The sequence below is a fragment of the Rhipicephalus sanguineus genome, chromosome 9 (genome assembly GCF_013339695.2).
Source record: "Rhipicephalus sanguineus isolate Rsan-2018 chromosome 9, BIME_Rsan_1.4, whole genome shotgun sequence".
Classification (NCBI taxonomy): domain Eukaryota; kingdom Metazoa; phylum Arthropoda; class Arachnida; order Ixodida; family Ixodidae; genus Rhipicephalus; species Rhipicephalus sanguineus.
Genome location: NC_051184.2, coordinates 58066121 through 58080441, shown reverse-complemented (window position 1 = coordinate 58080441; position 14321 = coordinate 58066121). Strand labels below are relative to the sequence as shown.

At 47.5% G+C, this 14321-nt stretch overlaps 1 protein-coding gene across 1 annotated transcript in view; it reads left to right on the top strand.

Annotated features, from left to right (window-relative positions):
* The first annotated feature begins 9580 nt into the window (after positions 1 to 9580).
* The window catches only part of LOC119405547 (endothelin-converting enzyme-like 1), a 37533-nt gene continuing 32792 nt past the window's right edge, over positions 9581 to 14321 (top strand). The window contains exons 1-2 of the mRNA XM_037672381.1: positions 9581 to 9973; positions 11582 to 11968. Coding sequence (XP_037528309.1) covers positions 9581 to 9973; positions 11582 to 11968 — 780 coding nt within the window. The remainder of the gene's footprint in view (positions 9974 to 11581; positions 11969 to 14321) is intronic.

Here is a 14321-nt window from a genome sequence, read left to right as displayed (position 1 = left end):
TGATGTAAAAATAATGGTGTAATAAATCTGGGTTGTACAAATGTATCATGTGTTTGCTTTCTCATATGCATAGTATAAAGTAAGTAGTATATATATGCATAGGTAGGCAAACCCACGCATAAGTCTACTCACGCAGACTCGCACAGACTCAGCTTGAATGTGAGTATGAGTCCGGGTGAGTCCGGGTGAGTGATATTTTATGTATGAGTCTGGGTGAGTCTAGTTGAGGAAAATTTTGGCGAGTCTGAGTGATCCCTAGGGCAAAATATATATCTTGGGTGAGTCTGAGTGAGCACATTTTTTGCTGACCTATGGTTCTATCTATTAGACTTTAGCATTCGTACCAGCCTTGTATCGGCTCATGTTTACACTCACGCCTACTAACGGATACTGCAACGCACTAGAGTTTATACGCCAGCTCAATATTTCTTGAGCAGAGGTGTGAGTTAGGAGGGAGGGGGGGAGGTACTGTCAACTCCCTCCCCGCAAACTATTTCACTGGAAGTTCTTGATGAAAATATCTCGTTTGAGTCATCTGTTTCAATGAAAATGTCCTTGATGGATTGTAACCACTGAGAACTCGTACTTGAAGGTACGAGATCAAAAGTAGCCAAGTAGGGCACCGATTATGCGAAATATTGGTGTTAAACACCATTTACACCATGTTAGAAAAAGCCAGTTATTACGGACTCATGAGTCGACTCACTCAGACTCTGATAGAGCGGTGAGTCTGAATCTGAGCAAGTCTGAATGAGTAATATTTTGGTGACTTTGAGACCGAGTGAGTCCGGCTCAGAAAATTTTCAGTGAGTGAGTCCGGTTGAAGAAAATTTTGATGAGTGAATGGAGCCCTAACGGCAATGTATATTTCATGAGTGAGTCTGAGTGAGCTTCACATTTTTTGCCGACCTATGTATATATGTATAGAGAGAGAGAGCTAGAAATATAATGTCTGCAAAGGAGTAATTAAACTGCATTCATTAGTTAACAAACCAGATGGCATAAACAACTACGCATAGTCTCCTTTCAGTTGATTCACTTGGAAAGTTATACAGTCAAAGATGTCTTTGTCTTGCTGCCAATTGTCTTTGGCCATTCTTCGTGCAATGTTCAATGGCAGGATGCGCAGAGGTTTTTTTAAAAAATCCCTGAAATGGTGACTGTACATCACGGACACTTGTGAGTTAATTGGTACATTACATGAATCAGATAGTGTCGTAACTATTTCGTAGCAAGGCTGTCTCAACAGGGGATCGAATGTGCCGGCCCCTTGTTCCAATGGCCTGTTCTTGCAAAATTGACCAGATGGACTGTTATTCCATTATCCCGGACAACTTCAGAGCCATACAAGCACTAATGCGCCTGGACTCCTAGTTTAAGAAAGTCTGGGCTTCAGTTATGCATTTGACACCTAGGTGCCTACCCCTTCTTAGGAAATGCTTAGTTCGCAGGTTTGGCTGGCCACTTCAAGTCTGTCGTTGGAACACGACATTAACGTTTGAGTGTGGAAGGCTCCACAGGGATTCTTGTTCAAGGCCTGGTGGCAGTTTCAATGGAATGCTCATTGGCGGCTCGTGGTGTATCAGCTCTGGATCCAAACCATCAAAGTGCAGGACGCACTCTTAGATTGACGAGGACATGCGATTGTTTGGAGATTACTGTATTGTTTGCATGAGTGGTGTTACATTAACAATAAGAGAGCACAAAACTCCCAAAAAGAGCGTTCATTGACGGGACGGGCACTCGATTGGACCTGTTTCGCCTGCAAGCACATCAAGGCACTTTTCAACAAGGTTCATGTCCTCTCACTTTGCCTAAAAATTATCTGCTTAAAAATTGTCCTATTAAAGATTATCAAACTCTTTCCAGGTAATGCATTTAAGTAAAAAATACTGATGCGTCGCACAATTTTTACCTTTCTTTCCACAAAAAATGCTTGGAAGATTTCGCGGGCTACATTGTTTTGCTCCTTTCCAGGGTCTATGTCCACGTGAAATAGGCTTGCACTCCACGTACGTGCAGTTACGTGTGCACTCAAATATGCACTGAGCTCAGTTTTTACGTTGTGTGTGTTAATTGCAACACGCAATTACTGTAAAACGTTTGCTTGGTGTTCCTGCAACATACCAACACCGATCTTCCAGTCAGGTTCACTTCTACACGCAAATGCAATATTGGGAAGACTTTTTTAGGAGCCGTGTAGCCGTATTATATAAAATATGAACGGTCCTAGGACCTTTATTATTATTTTATTGTTTGCCGTTGTCACGAGGTGCACGCATGTCCTGGCAGAGCGCGAGCGCGGCAGCTGCTGGATTGATTTCATCATGCTCAAGCCAGGACGGTTACCGCCAACTCGAGGATCCTGAGGAAACTAGAGTTTTTGTTCGCGGACGCCATGAAATCCCGGATCTTAGCCATATGCAGTTTCGCTGTAAAACGTCATTCGAACGAGCCCGCTCACGATTGGATGCCAGTTGAACCTCGTTATAACGAACACCGATATAGCGAATTATCGGCTACAGCAAACTAAACACAAACTTTGGTTGGCCACACTTCTTTCATGGGAATTAGATATTTTTTTATAACGAAACCGAAAAACACGAGCGCCGCTGCGATATCGGCTATAAGTGCGAAATATTTGGTTAGCGCGAGGCTCGAAACTCGGGACGGAGCGTCATATGCGAAATATTTGCTGAAAATATTTCAAAACGACAGTTCTTTTTAAAATGTTGTTGTGACATTAAAAACTTGGTTGAAATGTCACATTCTTCAAATACACGTGACGCAGGCGTTTACTTAAACGAACTTTGTTCTGTTGGAATTTCACCTTCTCATATTTGGTCTGTTTAGTCTGAAATGCCACAAGTGAGGAATTGTCTCCTTGAAGCCTCGTTTAGTGGTTTTGAAGCCTATAATTGTTAGATTTTGTATCTAGCATTTTCGCGCGAGCCAGACCACCGATTGTTTAGTGCCGATTTTGTCTACTGTATATATATAAACGAACCAATTTGGAGCCGCCCCCCTCCCACACACACAAACATTTTTTTTTTCAATTTACTATTTGTGTATTTATATATGCACACATATACAAACACGCTCACGAACATGCATAGCAGCTGTTCGAACTCTCTAACGTCGTCAGAAAGCAGTTTACCCTAAAGTGCTTCTTCTCTCCATGCACGGTTTCAGTTCCCTATGGCATGTAGGGAAGGGTGTTTCAGCTCCACTAACGTCGTTGGCTATTTGTTGGGCTAACTGTTGCCTTCTTCATTTTTAGTGGACCGGTGGCGAGTAAAGCACCATAACTATGCAGATATGTTTCAAGAAGTAGTTTTTCAAATAGATGACTTTACCGTAGAGATCCACGTTTGTGTCTCTGTTTTATACAATAAACTTGAGCGCCTTGGTAAATTTCGTCGGGGATTCTGGCACCGCTGCTAAGCCAACAATGTTTAGGCACTAACGACGAACCTTTAACTCATAATTTGCATAGCATGGACAGGTGGCGAGTAGTGAGATTTACCCAACTTTTGTGGCGCATACCCGTTTATGATGTACCGTGACTACGACATGACACGCCGACAAGCCGAGATCCTAATGTGCTTCGCCCCTAAAACAATAAACTAAAGAATGGAAGAAATAATGCATTGACTAACGTTAGCTGTCGTCTTTATCGACATTACGTGGAACTAACCTTTTTTGTGGTAGACAATCTAGTCGCAGTTCGTCTTCAATGCAATATATATATATATATATATAGATATATATATATATATATATAGATATATATATATATCAACGTTACTAGAACAAACTCAGTTTAAAAGCTCCGCCGGAGAGGCGGTCCGCGTGGCGGTCGTGAGAACTAGTGGCGCTGCAGTCACGTCTAGCTCCCGCGGCTGGCGCTTGTTGTGATCGGCGCCGCCGATGTGCGAGCGCACGTGGGTTACAGCGACGTCTGCGTTTTGTTCGCTCGTCATTTTTGCGACTGTTCTTGACCAGGCTTAGCGTCTGGTACAAAGACACGTGCATGATGTACGAAGCGTAACGAGGGGCGAAAAGATTCACGGTGCGGTATGCCGACTTGCTTTGCGCCGGGCTGCAAGATCGGCTACCGCAACGACCGACTCCGCTTCACGACACTTCTTCGGACCTCCAAAGACCCCTACGCCATTCAAGCTTTGCATCGCAAATATAGGAAGGTTACTGCGAAATGCAAGGTCTGTGGCGTTCATTTTGAGAGTGACGACATCGTAAAGCACTATCGTCGTGTCGTTGCGGGACAAGAAGTTTTGATCCCACGTGGAAAGTGGTTAACTCGCGCCCGTTGCCGTGCCCGCGCTTGTTCCCAGCACTTCCACCCCACATTTTCAAAGCCAAAATATTCGGGGTTTAGGCGCAAATCCCCCCAAACCGCACGGCGTCCCGCGAAAGCTCAGTGCCCAGTTTGGAGGAGCCGCCAGAAATAGAACAGCAAAACGAAAGGCAGGCGATTACCTATATACGCTACCGAGACTGAGAGTTGCATCACACTGACATTCGATCAGTTGGCAGCTCTCGCTATGCCTTCAAAGCAGTGGATGTTCGAGAGATTTTACGACGAAGTATCGAACAAGATGTGCGGAATATTTTACACTCGCCGGCTCGGGAACGGGCTGCTCAGCGCAATAATTTGACACGGTACACATAGAAAAGATGAGGACCAGCGCTGGTCCTCGTCTTTTCTATGTGTACCGTGTCAAATTTTTGCGCTGAGCAGTTTAATAATGGAATACAAACTAGCCCAATCCCACACTTTGCTTCGGGAACGGGGACTTACTTGTGCAAAAGATAATTGTAGTTGACGAGCAGTTTGCGTAATGAACGGCTACAGCACGAAACGCAAACGGCTGTCGTACAGTGTAAGAAGTGCTGCGGGCATGGAACATCTGCTCGGTGAAGTTGAAAAACTGATAAGTTGAATACTGACGACTCTTCTAGCGACAGAGTACGCGCGAATAACTGCTCGGTGCTCACATCACGGCCGATCTTTTCGAATTGTTTAAGGCACCGTATAAGAATGCGACGTAGAAAGATGAGACAACGAAAATACAACTATCCGCTGAAAAAATTGCTCAGAGACGACATCTATTCGATGTAATCGCACACTGAGATTTCATTTACCGATTTCTCGTAAAATTTTCCGATTTTGGGTCAGTATTCCTTTAACCGTCGCGAAAACGTGTCTTGTAAACATTGTAAAGCATTGGTGATGTTTTTCCAGAAATTGTTTTTCAATAAATTGTAGACAACATGAGTACAGTTTTTCTAGGACGTTTTTGTATCTCGAGTAAGTACGCTTCTTCGTACACTTTAAAGCTTTCACAAGCGTGTTGTGTTGTTCTTAGTCTAGATAAGACGGCAGCGGCTAAAAGTGCAGTGGTAGTTATAAAAATTGCGCTGAAAACCCTCATTCGCTTAGAAACTCCTATGCTTGGAAGTTAAGCGCAATGTAGACAGCTCAAATATTGTCACAGGGTCGTGACGTCGACGAAGGCAGCAGTCAGCAGGTCCGAGATGAAACTTTATTAAGCCGAACTAGTGGGCGGGAAACTGAAAGTCAAACTACAGCAATACACTGATAGCGGTGAACAAGCGTCGACCGTCGATCAACTGACAAGCGGTCAAGTGCGTCGGCTTTTATACAGGCGCTATCGAACTTTCCAGCGATATCTCTGGTGGCGGCGTTATCTCTCGACAAAGCTGGAACATTCGCGTGCGGCGTGCGATCTTACCAAAACGATCTACTACATTCGCGAAGCTTCTCGAACACTGCTTCGTGGACAGCGCCGAGCGTTGATAACCGTCCTTGCTGGTAAAAGCCGAATACATCAAAATAAAACAAGAAGTGGGCGTGGCATTGCCCCCCTCTGAAAAAGCATCGTCCCGATGCTTTTTCACCAGATGTCACGGGTTCGTGACGTCGACGAAGGCAGCAGTCAGCAGGTCCGAGATGAAACTCTTTATTTGGCCGAACTTGTGGCCGGGAAACTGAAAGTCAAACTACAGCAATACACTGATAGCGGTGAACAAGCATCGACCGTCGATCAACTGAAGCGGTAAAGTGCGTCGGCTTTTATACAGGCGCTATCGGACTTTCCAGCGATATCCCTGGTGGCGGCGCTATCTCTCGACAAAGCTGGAACATTCGCGTGCGGCGCGCAATCTTACCAAAACGATCTGCTATAATCGCGAAGCTTCTCGAACACTGCTTCGCGGACAGCGTCGAGCGTTGATAACCGTCCTTGCTGGTCAAACCCGAATACATCAAAATAAACAAGAAGTGGCCGTGGCAATATAGACCGAACATCGATTCTTAGCCAATCAATGAAGAACGCACGCGGGCCAATGCATACAGACGACCTTATGCATATCCACCTAAGTATCCACCTAACTAGTACCATAAGAAAGTTGCCGCGCAGTTGCCGCGCAGTTGCCGCGAGCAACTGCGCGGCGGACCGCGGCAGCAGACGACGCGCCGATAGTGGCGCAAGATGGAACTGCAGCGCCGCTAGTTCTCGCGACCGCCGTTCGGACCACCCTCCTCCGCTGGCGGAGATATGGAGCTTTGAAACTGAGTTTGTTCTAGTAACGTTGTATATATATATATATATATATATATATATATATATATATATATATATATTATATATATATATATATATATATATATATATATATACCACAGTTAAACCTTGATAAAACGAACTCCAATATTACGGAAATCTTGATATAACGAAGTATTCACTTTTCGCAACCTCATGTCCACATGCATAGAGCACCATGTACTCTGAACTTCAGTATAACGAAGCGTATTTTTCCGAGATCTCCATATAAAGAAGTTTCAGTACTGCCGCAGAGGAAGACCGAGGCGATAAACTGAAACTTCTGCAGGGGACAGTGGTAATATGATGTACTGATTCAGGTTGTCGCTTTGCCTTCAGGTGATTTCAGACCGCAGCTCCTTTGGTTTTGTGGTATGCGACGGTTATCGACATTGCGTGTGCACTGAGGCGAGTCGAAAGTACGCGGTTCGGTTCGGTGAAGATGACAGCGTCGGTGTCGCACTACTGCGGGCAACACCCGAAGTCTTGATGACAAGCCACAGTGGCAGAAGAGGCACGATAGCCTCGCTTATCCCCTATTACCACAGGCTGTGTTTCGCCTGCATTTCTTTTGGATTCACGCGTGACGCTCTGCCGCTGCGAAGAGGTCTTCGTCAGCGCAGCCTCAAGCCGTGGTCGCAGGATCTCATGATCAAGGAAATTCTTTTTTTTGCCACGTTATCGAAATAAGTTTTCTTGTTCTGCCGTATTCTTTAAACATTTTTTCAGTATTTCCCGGAAAATAAAGGAGCCTTTTGTGACTATTCTCGGGCGAGAATCTCAGCACAGAGGACGCCTGGAGGATGGCAATCACCAACTCGGACCGGGAGGTCCAAATCCGGGCTGTCCAGAGGGCCCGCAATTTGGCGGAGGGGCTCGCTCTTCCTGTCCCCACGTGGGTGCGGCCCGCAGCCGACCCTCCCTCTTGAGGGGAATCGGCTCCTCAGGACAATTTGTAAATAAAGTTCCTTGACTGACTGTGTGACTATTCTTTGCATAAAAAGGTCAAATTCCAATTTAACGGAGTTTCAATATAACGAAGTAAATTCCAGATGTTACCGACTTCGTTATGTCGAGGTTGAACTATACATTGAAGTTATAACTCATCGTGTCAGCACTGTCTTGCGTAAAGCTGCGATTAGTAAGTTAACCTTTACGATAGCAAGCTCGTCACTCGAAAAACTGGGAAAACCAGAAAAACATGAAAGAAAGAAAGCACGTTTGGCCGCCTTGATCTTCCCACATAAGCATGGCCCGCCATCTTGTCAACGTGAGCACTAGTCTTGTTAACGCTCCAGCGAAAACGTGCCCGCTCTACTTATTTGTTTTAACTATATAGGCTTCTGACATGTGCACGTGCATCCATCCGCACTACTCTTGGCAAGTCATCATGAGGCCATAGACGGCCGCTCTCCTTTAAGCAATCATCATCAGCCGCCCCGGGCACATGCTCGCGCGAGAAGAAGACGTGAACGCTGGTCGACAGCCGCATACGTTTCACCTTTCCAACAATTTTACGATCTACATCTACATATTTCCTCGCTGACAGGTAAGCAGCCAGCAGCGCAGGTTGTCTGCAAGGTTAGGAACACAGAACAACGCTCGAGTTACGGCAGGGCCGGACATATATGACTGCATTGTCGGCAGTGTTGCACTTGACCTTGAGCGCAAAATTTCTGGTATATATGCGGCGGCAGGCCGGGTGGGCAAAGTTTACGTTTCAGGAGAGGAAAGCTCGAAATAATTAAGCAGGATGGCACAACTATAGCGGTTATTGCAAAACGATAGTTGCTTGTTTGCACTGGCGTAGCCAGTAGAGGGTGGTTCAAACAACCTGAAAATTTTCAACTTGGCATGTGTGTATAGGCACGCACACATAAAAACACATGCACGAACATACTTAAAGTATAGTTGAGAACCCCCCCTCCTCGCGCGCCTCCGAAAAAATATGCGGCTATGCACCTGCTTGTTTGAGAGGAAGAACTAACCATGCAGAACTCCACCAACTGGATCTCATGTCGACAACCACATTTGGTCCTCTTTCTGGCTTCTTTGTAGATGGTTTGAAGATGACCACGAACTCTGTTATCGCACCGAGGCAGGGCAGACACTCGTAACAGTTCTACCAATAGGTTTCCGGTGGTGGGGGGGATCAGAACCACCCACCGTGGTATAGCTTAGCATGTAAGGTGTCGCAATGCTACGCTCGAGGACGTGGGTTCGATTCCCGGCCACGTTGGCCGCATTTCGATGGCGACCAAAAGCAAGAATATCCCTGTGCTAAAATTTGAGTGTACTTTGAAAAACTCCAGGTGGTCGAAATTTATGCGGAGTCCCCTACTACGGCGTCCCTCGTAATCATATCGTGGTTTTGGCACGTAAAAACCCAAACAATTATTGGTATGACGCACGACGCAAAAAAAGAACAAAAAAGAAAAAAGAAAAGAAAGATTCTTGGGTGATGTGTTTTCATATCAAGAGGTTTCATACCCTTTTGAAATTTTGAAATTTTGTATGTATAAGCGCACACGTAAAATCGTGCATACAGGGGAGGTCATACCACTCCACCCCCCCCTTCCAGGGGCGTAGGCAGAAATTTTTTTCGGGAGGGGGGGCACCTCCATGATCTGAAGTTTGGGCAGGGTAGGCAGATGTGGTCGAGTGTCATTTTGTGCCGTGTATGCCATGGCAAAAAAAAAAAAATCGGGGAGGGGGGGGGGGGTCACGGGCCCGGTGTGCCCACCCCCCTGGCTACGCCAATGCCCCCCTCCCCCAAATAAAAATTTCTGGCTCTACCCCTGCTAAGGGCGTTTAAAATACGTTCGACAACCGATTACCGCAACATTTTGACCGATGGTGTACTTGCCCAGAAGAGGCCGAGTTCGCTCAAAATGGAAATCTCGTCTCGTTAATTGACGCAGGTACAGTCACACATGGACCCGAAACCCACTGCTCCGTTCACGAACGTCGCGCCCAAACTGTCGCGGCACTCGCACCGGAGTTCCAACTCTCAGTCCCGGTCGTCGCTCCACTCGCCACGAAGCTCCGGCTCTTCCCCGGACTTGAACTCTGGCGCCGGCAGCAAGACCGCGTCTCAGAGAGGCGATGCGACGCCGGGTAGGAAGCGCCCACTTCGCGGCACGCGGCACTGGAGGCACGTACACAGGCCTCACTCTCCCGCGGCCTCTCCGAGCCTTACCAAGTCACCGCTGGCCGCGTCACTGTCGTCCACGTCGGCACCCGCGGTCGTGCAGACACCGCCGTTCCCGAAGAAGGACGAACGTGCCGGGAAATCGACGCCCGGCCGCTCCGGCCTAAGCAGTGCGGTGAGACCTGACAGCATTGTCAATTATTCGAAACCCGTTAAGGCCCGAACACACGTACGCGTTGCAGCGCGTCAACGAGTGACTTTTTGACGCGGCGCCCTCTCTCCCTATGGAGAGAGAGGGCGCGCGGCTACGCGAAGCTTCGTGCCCTCCCTCCCCATAGGGAGAGGGCGCGGCGACGCGTCAAAAAGTCACGCGTTGACGCGCTGCAACGCGTACGTGTGTTCGGACCTTAAGAGTTATGTTCGTGCGTTAGCGCCATTGCAAGCCATCCATAAGATGGCTTGCACTGTCGTCACTGAGGCCGCCATATTTAGGGAGCGACATGGGAGGAGGCAGGGTTCTCGGTTTGACATTAATGTTACCAGTGCATTGCATGCAGGTTCTTCCGTTATACATGCACAGAGGCTAATAACGTTGAAGTGACGTCTTTACCACACTGAAGCAAGTCAATCACCACGTGATTATGCTGCCTTGATGTCATCATAGCCCCCATGTTGGAGTACCAGCACGTTAAGAGTCTGCGTCTACGACATCAATGGGAAAGCGTTAACTGTGAAACGAATGAACTGCGGCAAAATTTGTATGTGAATTTGTATATGTTGTACTATAGAACCGGACAGCAGAGATATACAACCATGTGAGTTACTACGAAGTGAGCTTACGACCCTGGATTTGACTCCCGGGTAGCAGAGGCCCGTCTCTAATGCATTTTGTACGGTGCAAAAAAAAGTGATAAATGATGTCATGGCAGACATGCAGCGTATTGGCCATGTGCAGCCAAGCGGCGTCATGGCGGCCATGATGCATGGCCGCCACATATCGAGCGGGTGAAGGAATCGCGGACACAATTCGACAGCGACGCCGCTGCGGTGTCGTTGGGTGTGTGGGTATCGTAAAGCATGCGGAAGAATACGTCCAGGCTGACTTATCTCGCTGTTTAAAAATGCTCACACGGCGCTTCTCAGAATGGCGATCTTAGAGAAAATATGCTTTTACAGTACACTGCTTGCGTGGGTAACAATATTGGACCATGTATACCCTCAGTTACAAAGACAAACTGGAGTGTGTACGAGGACCGTGCCTTCTAAGCACGAAGGGTCAGAAGCAATGCTCGAGGGCACCAATAACTGAGCTTGACGTTTTAGGGAAGTACTAAAAGACCCGTGCACATAGACTTAAGATTGCGTTAAAGAACTCCAGGAGGCAAATCCAGGAGGTCTGGAGTCCCCAACTACGGCGCCATGATCATATAGCGGATTTGGCTCGTAAACTTCCAAAATCTGCTTCTTAGGAATCCCTACACTACACTACAATACGTAATAAATACAATGTAAGAAAAAAAAAATAGTATCTGTTACTCGTTTCGGTGAGTCCGGACTTACCACGTCCATGACTCTCTTTAAAAGGTGACTCTCTTATGGGTCTCACGACTCTCCGACGAGAGTATAATGACCTACAAAAAGAGTTCGTGCGTCTCTTTAAAGAGAGTCATATAAGTGACTAAAAAAAGAATCAAAGGGCTCTTCTTTTCTTAGAGTGTACGAGCGCTTGATTCATGTCGTTACGCTTCTTTATAACGGATTACACTTTCCGCGATGAATTCAGGCACACACGATGAGTTCACTCTTGCGCAAACAACAAGCAGCGACTCCGAGAATCGTGCCAGTGCTGGCCGTGTCCGCGGTCCTGGCGTGCACTCTGGCAGTCTACTTCTTGTACCGCACCACGCTGTCGGGAGCATCCAAAAGCCAAGCGTCGCTGGCGAGCCACGTGTGCGTCGCGGCCGAATGCGAGGAGCACGCTTCTTTCTTCCGTCGCAACCTGTACACCCGAGCGGACCCGTGCGTGGACCTGGACGCCCACGTCTGCTCCCACTGGGCACCCTCCAGCGCCCTGGCTTCGCACCTCACTCGAGACATGGCCCTGGCCTGGACGCTGAGGGTCACGGATTCGCTCGTTGCGGACAATGTGTCTGACGACGCTTCGTACTCGGTGAGACCGTAAACCCGCGGACCACTGGACATCGGGGAATTTAGCAGGCGGCAGCGTCCGGATTCTTTACAGCCGAGCTTTTAAGCTTTTCGTTACGCCGCGTGGCGTGACCGGAAAAATATCATCATCGTTAAACGGCACGCGCTGTCTTCCTCTTCTTCGTCTTCTGCTTCGCTCCCAGAACACGTGCGCCGATTTTCCGGCGTGGAATGCAATAACTCTGATGCCCGAGAGAACGAGTACAGAGAGAGAGAGAGAAAGAAATACGGAGAAAGAGAAAAAGAGAAAAAAGATAGAAAGAGAGAACTGAGGATACTTTTGGCGCTAATCGAACGAGGACACACAACACAAAAGAACAGGACGGGCGTCGACGACGGACGGGCGTCGGCGCCCGCGCTGTTCTTTTGTGTCGTGTGTCCTCGTTCGATTTGCGTCAAAAGTATCCTCAGTTATGAATCAGTACCAACTAGCTCAAACCAGAATTCTGCTAGAGAGAAATACGCAGCGAGAAAAAGAGATATAGAAACAGACACAAAATAGATAGAAGAAAGAGAGAGCAAGCTAGCCATGTAGAGCATAGCAAGGTAAAGAAAAAAATACAGAGGAAGTATAGCCATGTATATATAGTATAATATACCAAGGCTTGGGAAAGAGAAGTGAGGGTAAGGAGGAGAGAAAGGAGGAGGCCAACGCCACCAGCTCCGCTGCTCCCCAGTCGTCACAATACTAATGCGCAGCTGCCCCACTTTGTTATTGGAGGGGGGAGGGCACCCACGACAAGTGAGTCTCTTCGGCAATGCAGGAAAGCCGGGAACATACGCGTTGTGCTTTAACGCGATAGCGTTAAAGAGCTCGTTCCGCAGAAATTCCGGTGTCTGTGTCGGCGTCGCTGGTTGTGAGCGAACAATCATCATCTTGTCCGTGACCGAAAAAATAAAGTAATGAAAAATGTTAGGTTCGAGTGAGAATCGAACCCAGGCCGTCGGCGTGGCAAGCAGGTGTTCTACCACAGAGCCACACCACTGCTTGGAACTGCACTGAAATTAACTTTAATGCTTCTCAAACATACGCGTCCTGTGTTCAGGTGTGACAGTACGAGATGTAATATCGCAGTAAAACGGGGCACAATCGTATATTGCCATCGGGCGTCACACCATGTGAACTGCATACAGAGTTGGTGGTTTAAAGCAGGCCACCCATTACAGAAGGCAGACACATTACTGCGCGTATTCCCTTACGAACACGCGCGTAATTGCTGCTGGTTTAAAGCATGCCACCCATTACAAAGAGCATACACATTAGTGCGCCCATTCTCTGACACACACGTAGTGGGTACACTGTGGTCATAAAAGTGCTGTTGAAGGGGGCGGAAACCTTCACCTTTGCTATCGGTATGTCGAGTGTGTGTGTGTGCGCGTGTGTGAGACCGGGCAACTGAACATAATGACAAGCGAAATAGAGCACGATGACGATGTGGCCGGATATCTCTATCGCGTTTAACTCTTCAAGGCGAAGCTTAAAGGGACCGACAACTGGCCAGAACGTGGGATTAGATCCTGGTATAAATGAAAAGACCGTAAAATATAGTGACAGATTCCAGCATCCTTTTCATGTTTTGAGTAGGATTTATATTTTTAAATCGTGTGTAAAAGTAACAAAAACTGGTACGTCGCGCATACTAGCGGAAGAGCCTTGAAGCTGGATTATGATGTCGATCACTTTGCTGTACGTAGTCTGATGCTGTCATGCATGCCATAATTAGTCCTCAAAGTTAGAGTATGTATATTATTATCCAGCCCCACTCAATTCCGCGCTGCTTACGAGGTAAAATGAGCTGCATAGTGAGAAGCGGCGCTGCCTTCGCGGCCGCCAGTGGATCATGTCGAGCCGCGGCGCATGCGCGCGTGGTGCACGCATGCGCAGTAACACACAGCGCTCGAACACGAACCGCACTCGCGCTCACTGTTTCCAGCATATGTTGTCTCGTGTGTACACGACTTCATATTCGCCGCAGATGGAAAAATTCTGATTGCAAATGTTTCGCGGCGTTTTCCACGTTACCATTTCGTGAACAGATACTCTGACCGGTGAGCTATTCGTTGCACTGAAGAAAACACGTACCATGAAAATTGGTTGTCGGTCCCTTTAAGCGTCTCCCAATTTATTGACTGTGTTTGCTTTGGGCGGAGGAGAGGGGGGATGACAAAGGGGGACAGGCGAAAATTTTGAAGGGGGTGGTAGCCCGTGCTCCCTTCTGGCGCCGCGAGTGGAATTCAGCCACATATAGTAAAATGTTTCGTCCGCTCAGCTCTGGTTGGTCTAGAGCTAGACACATCCCTATTTGGCTGGAAAT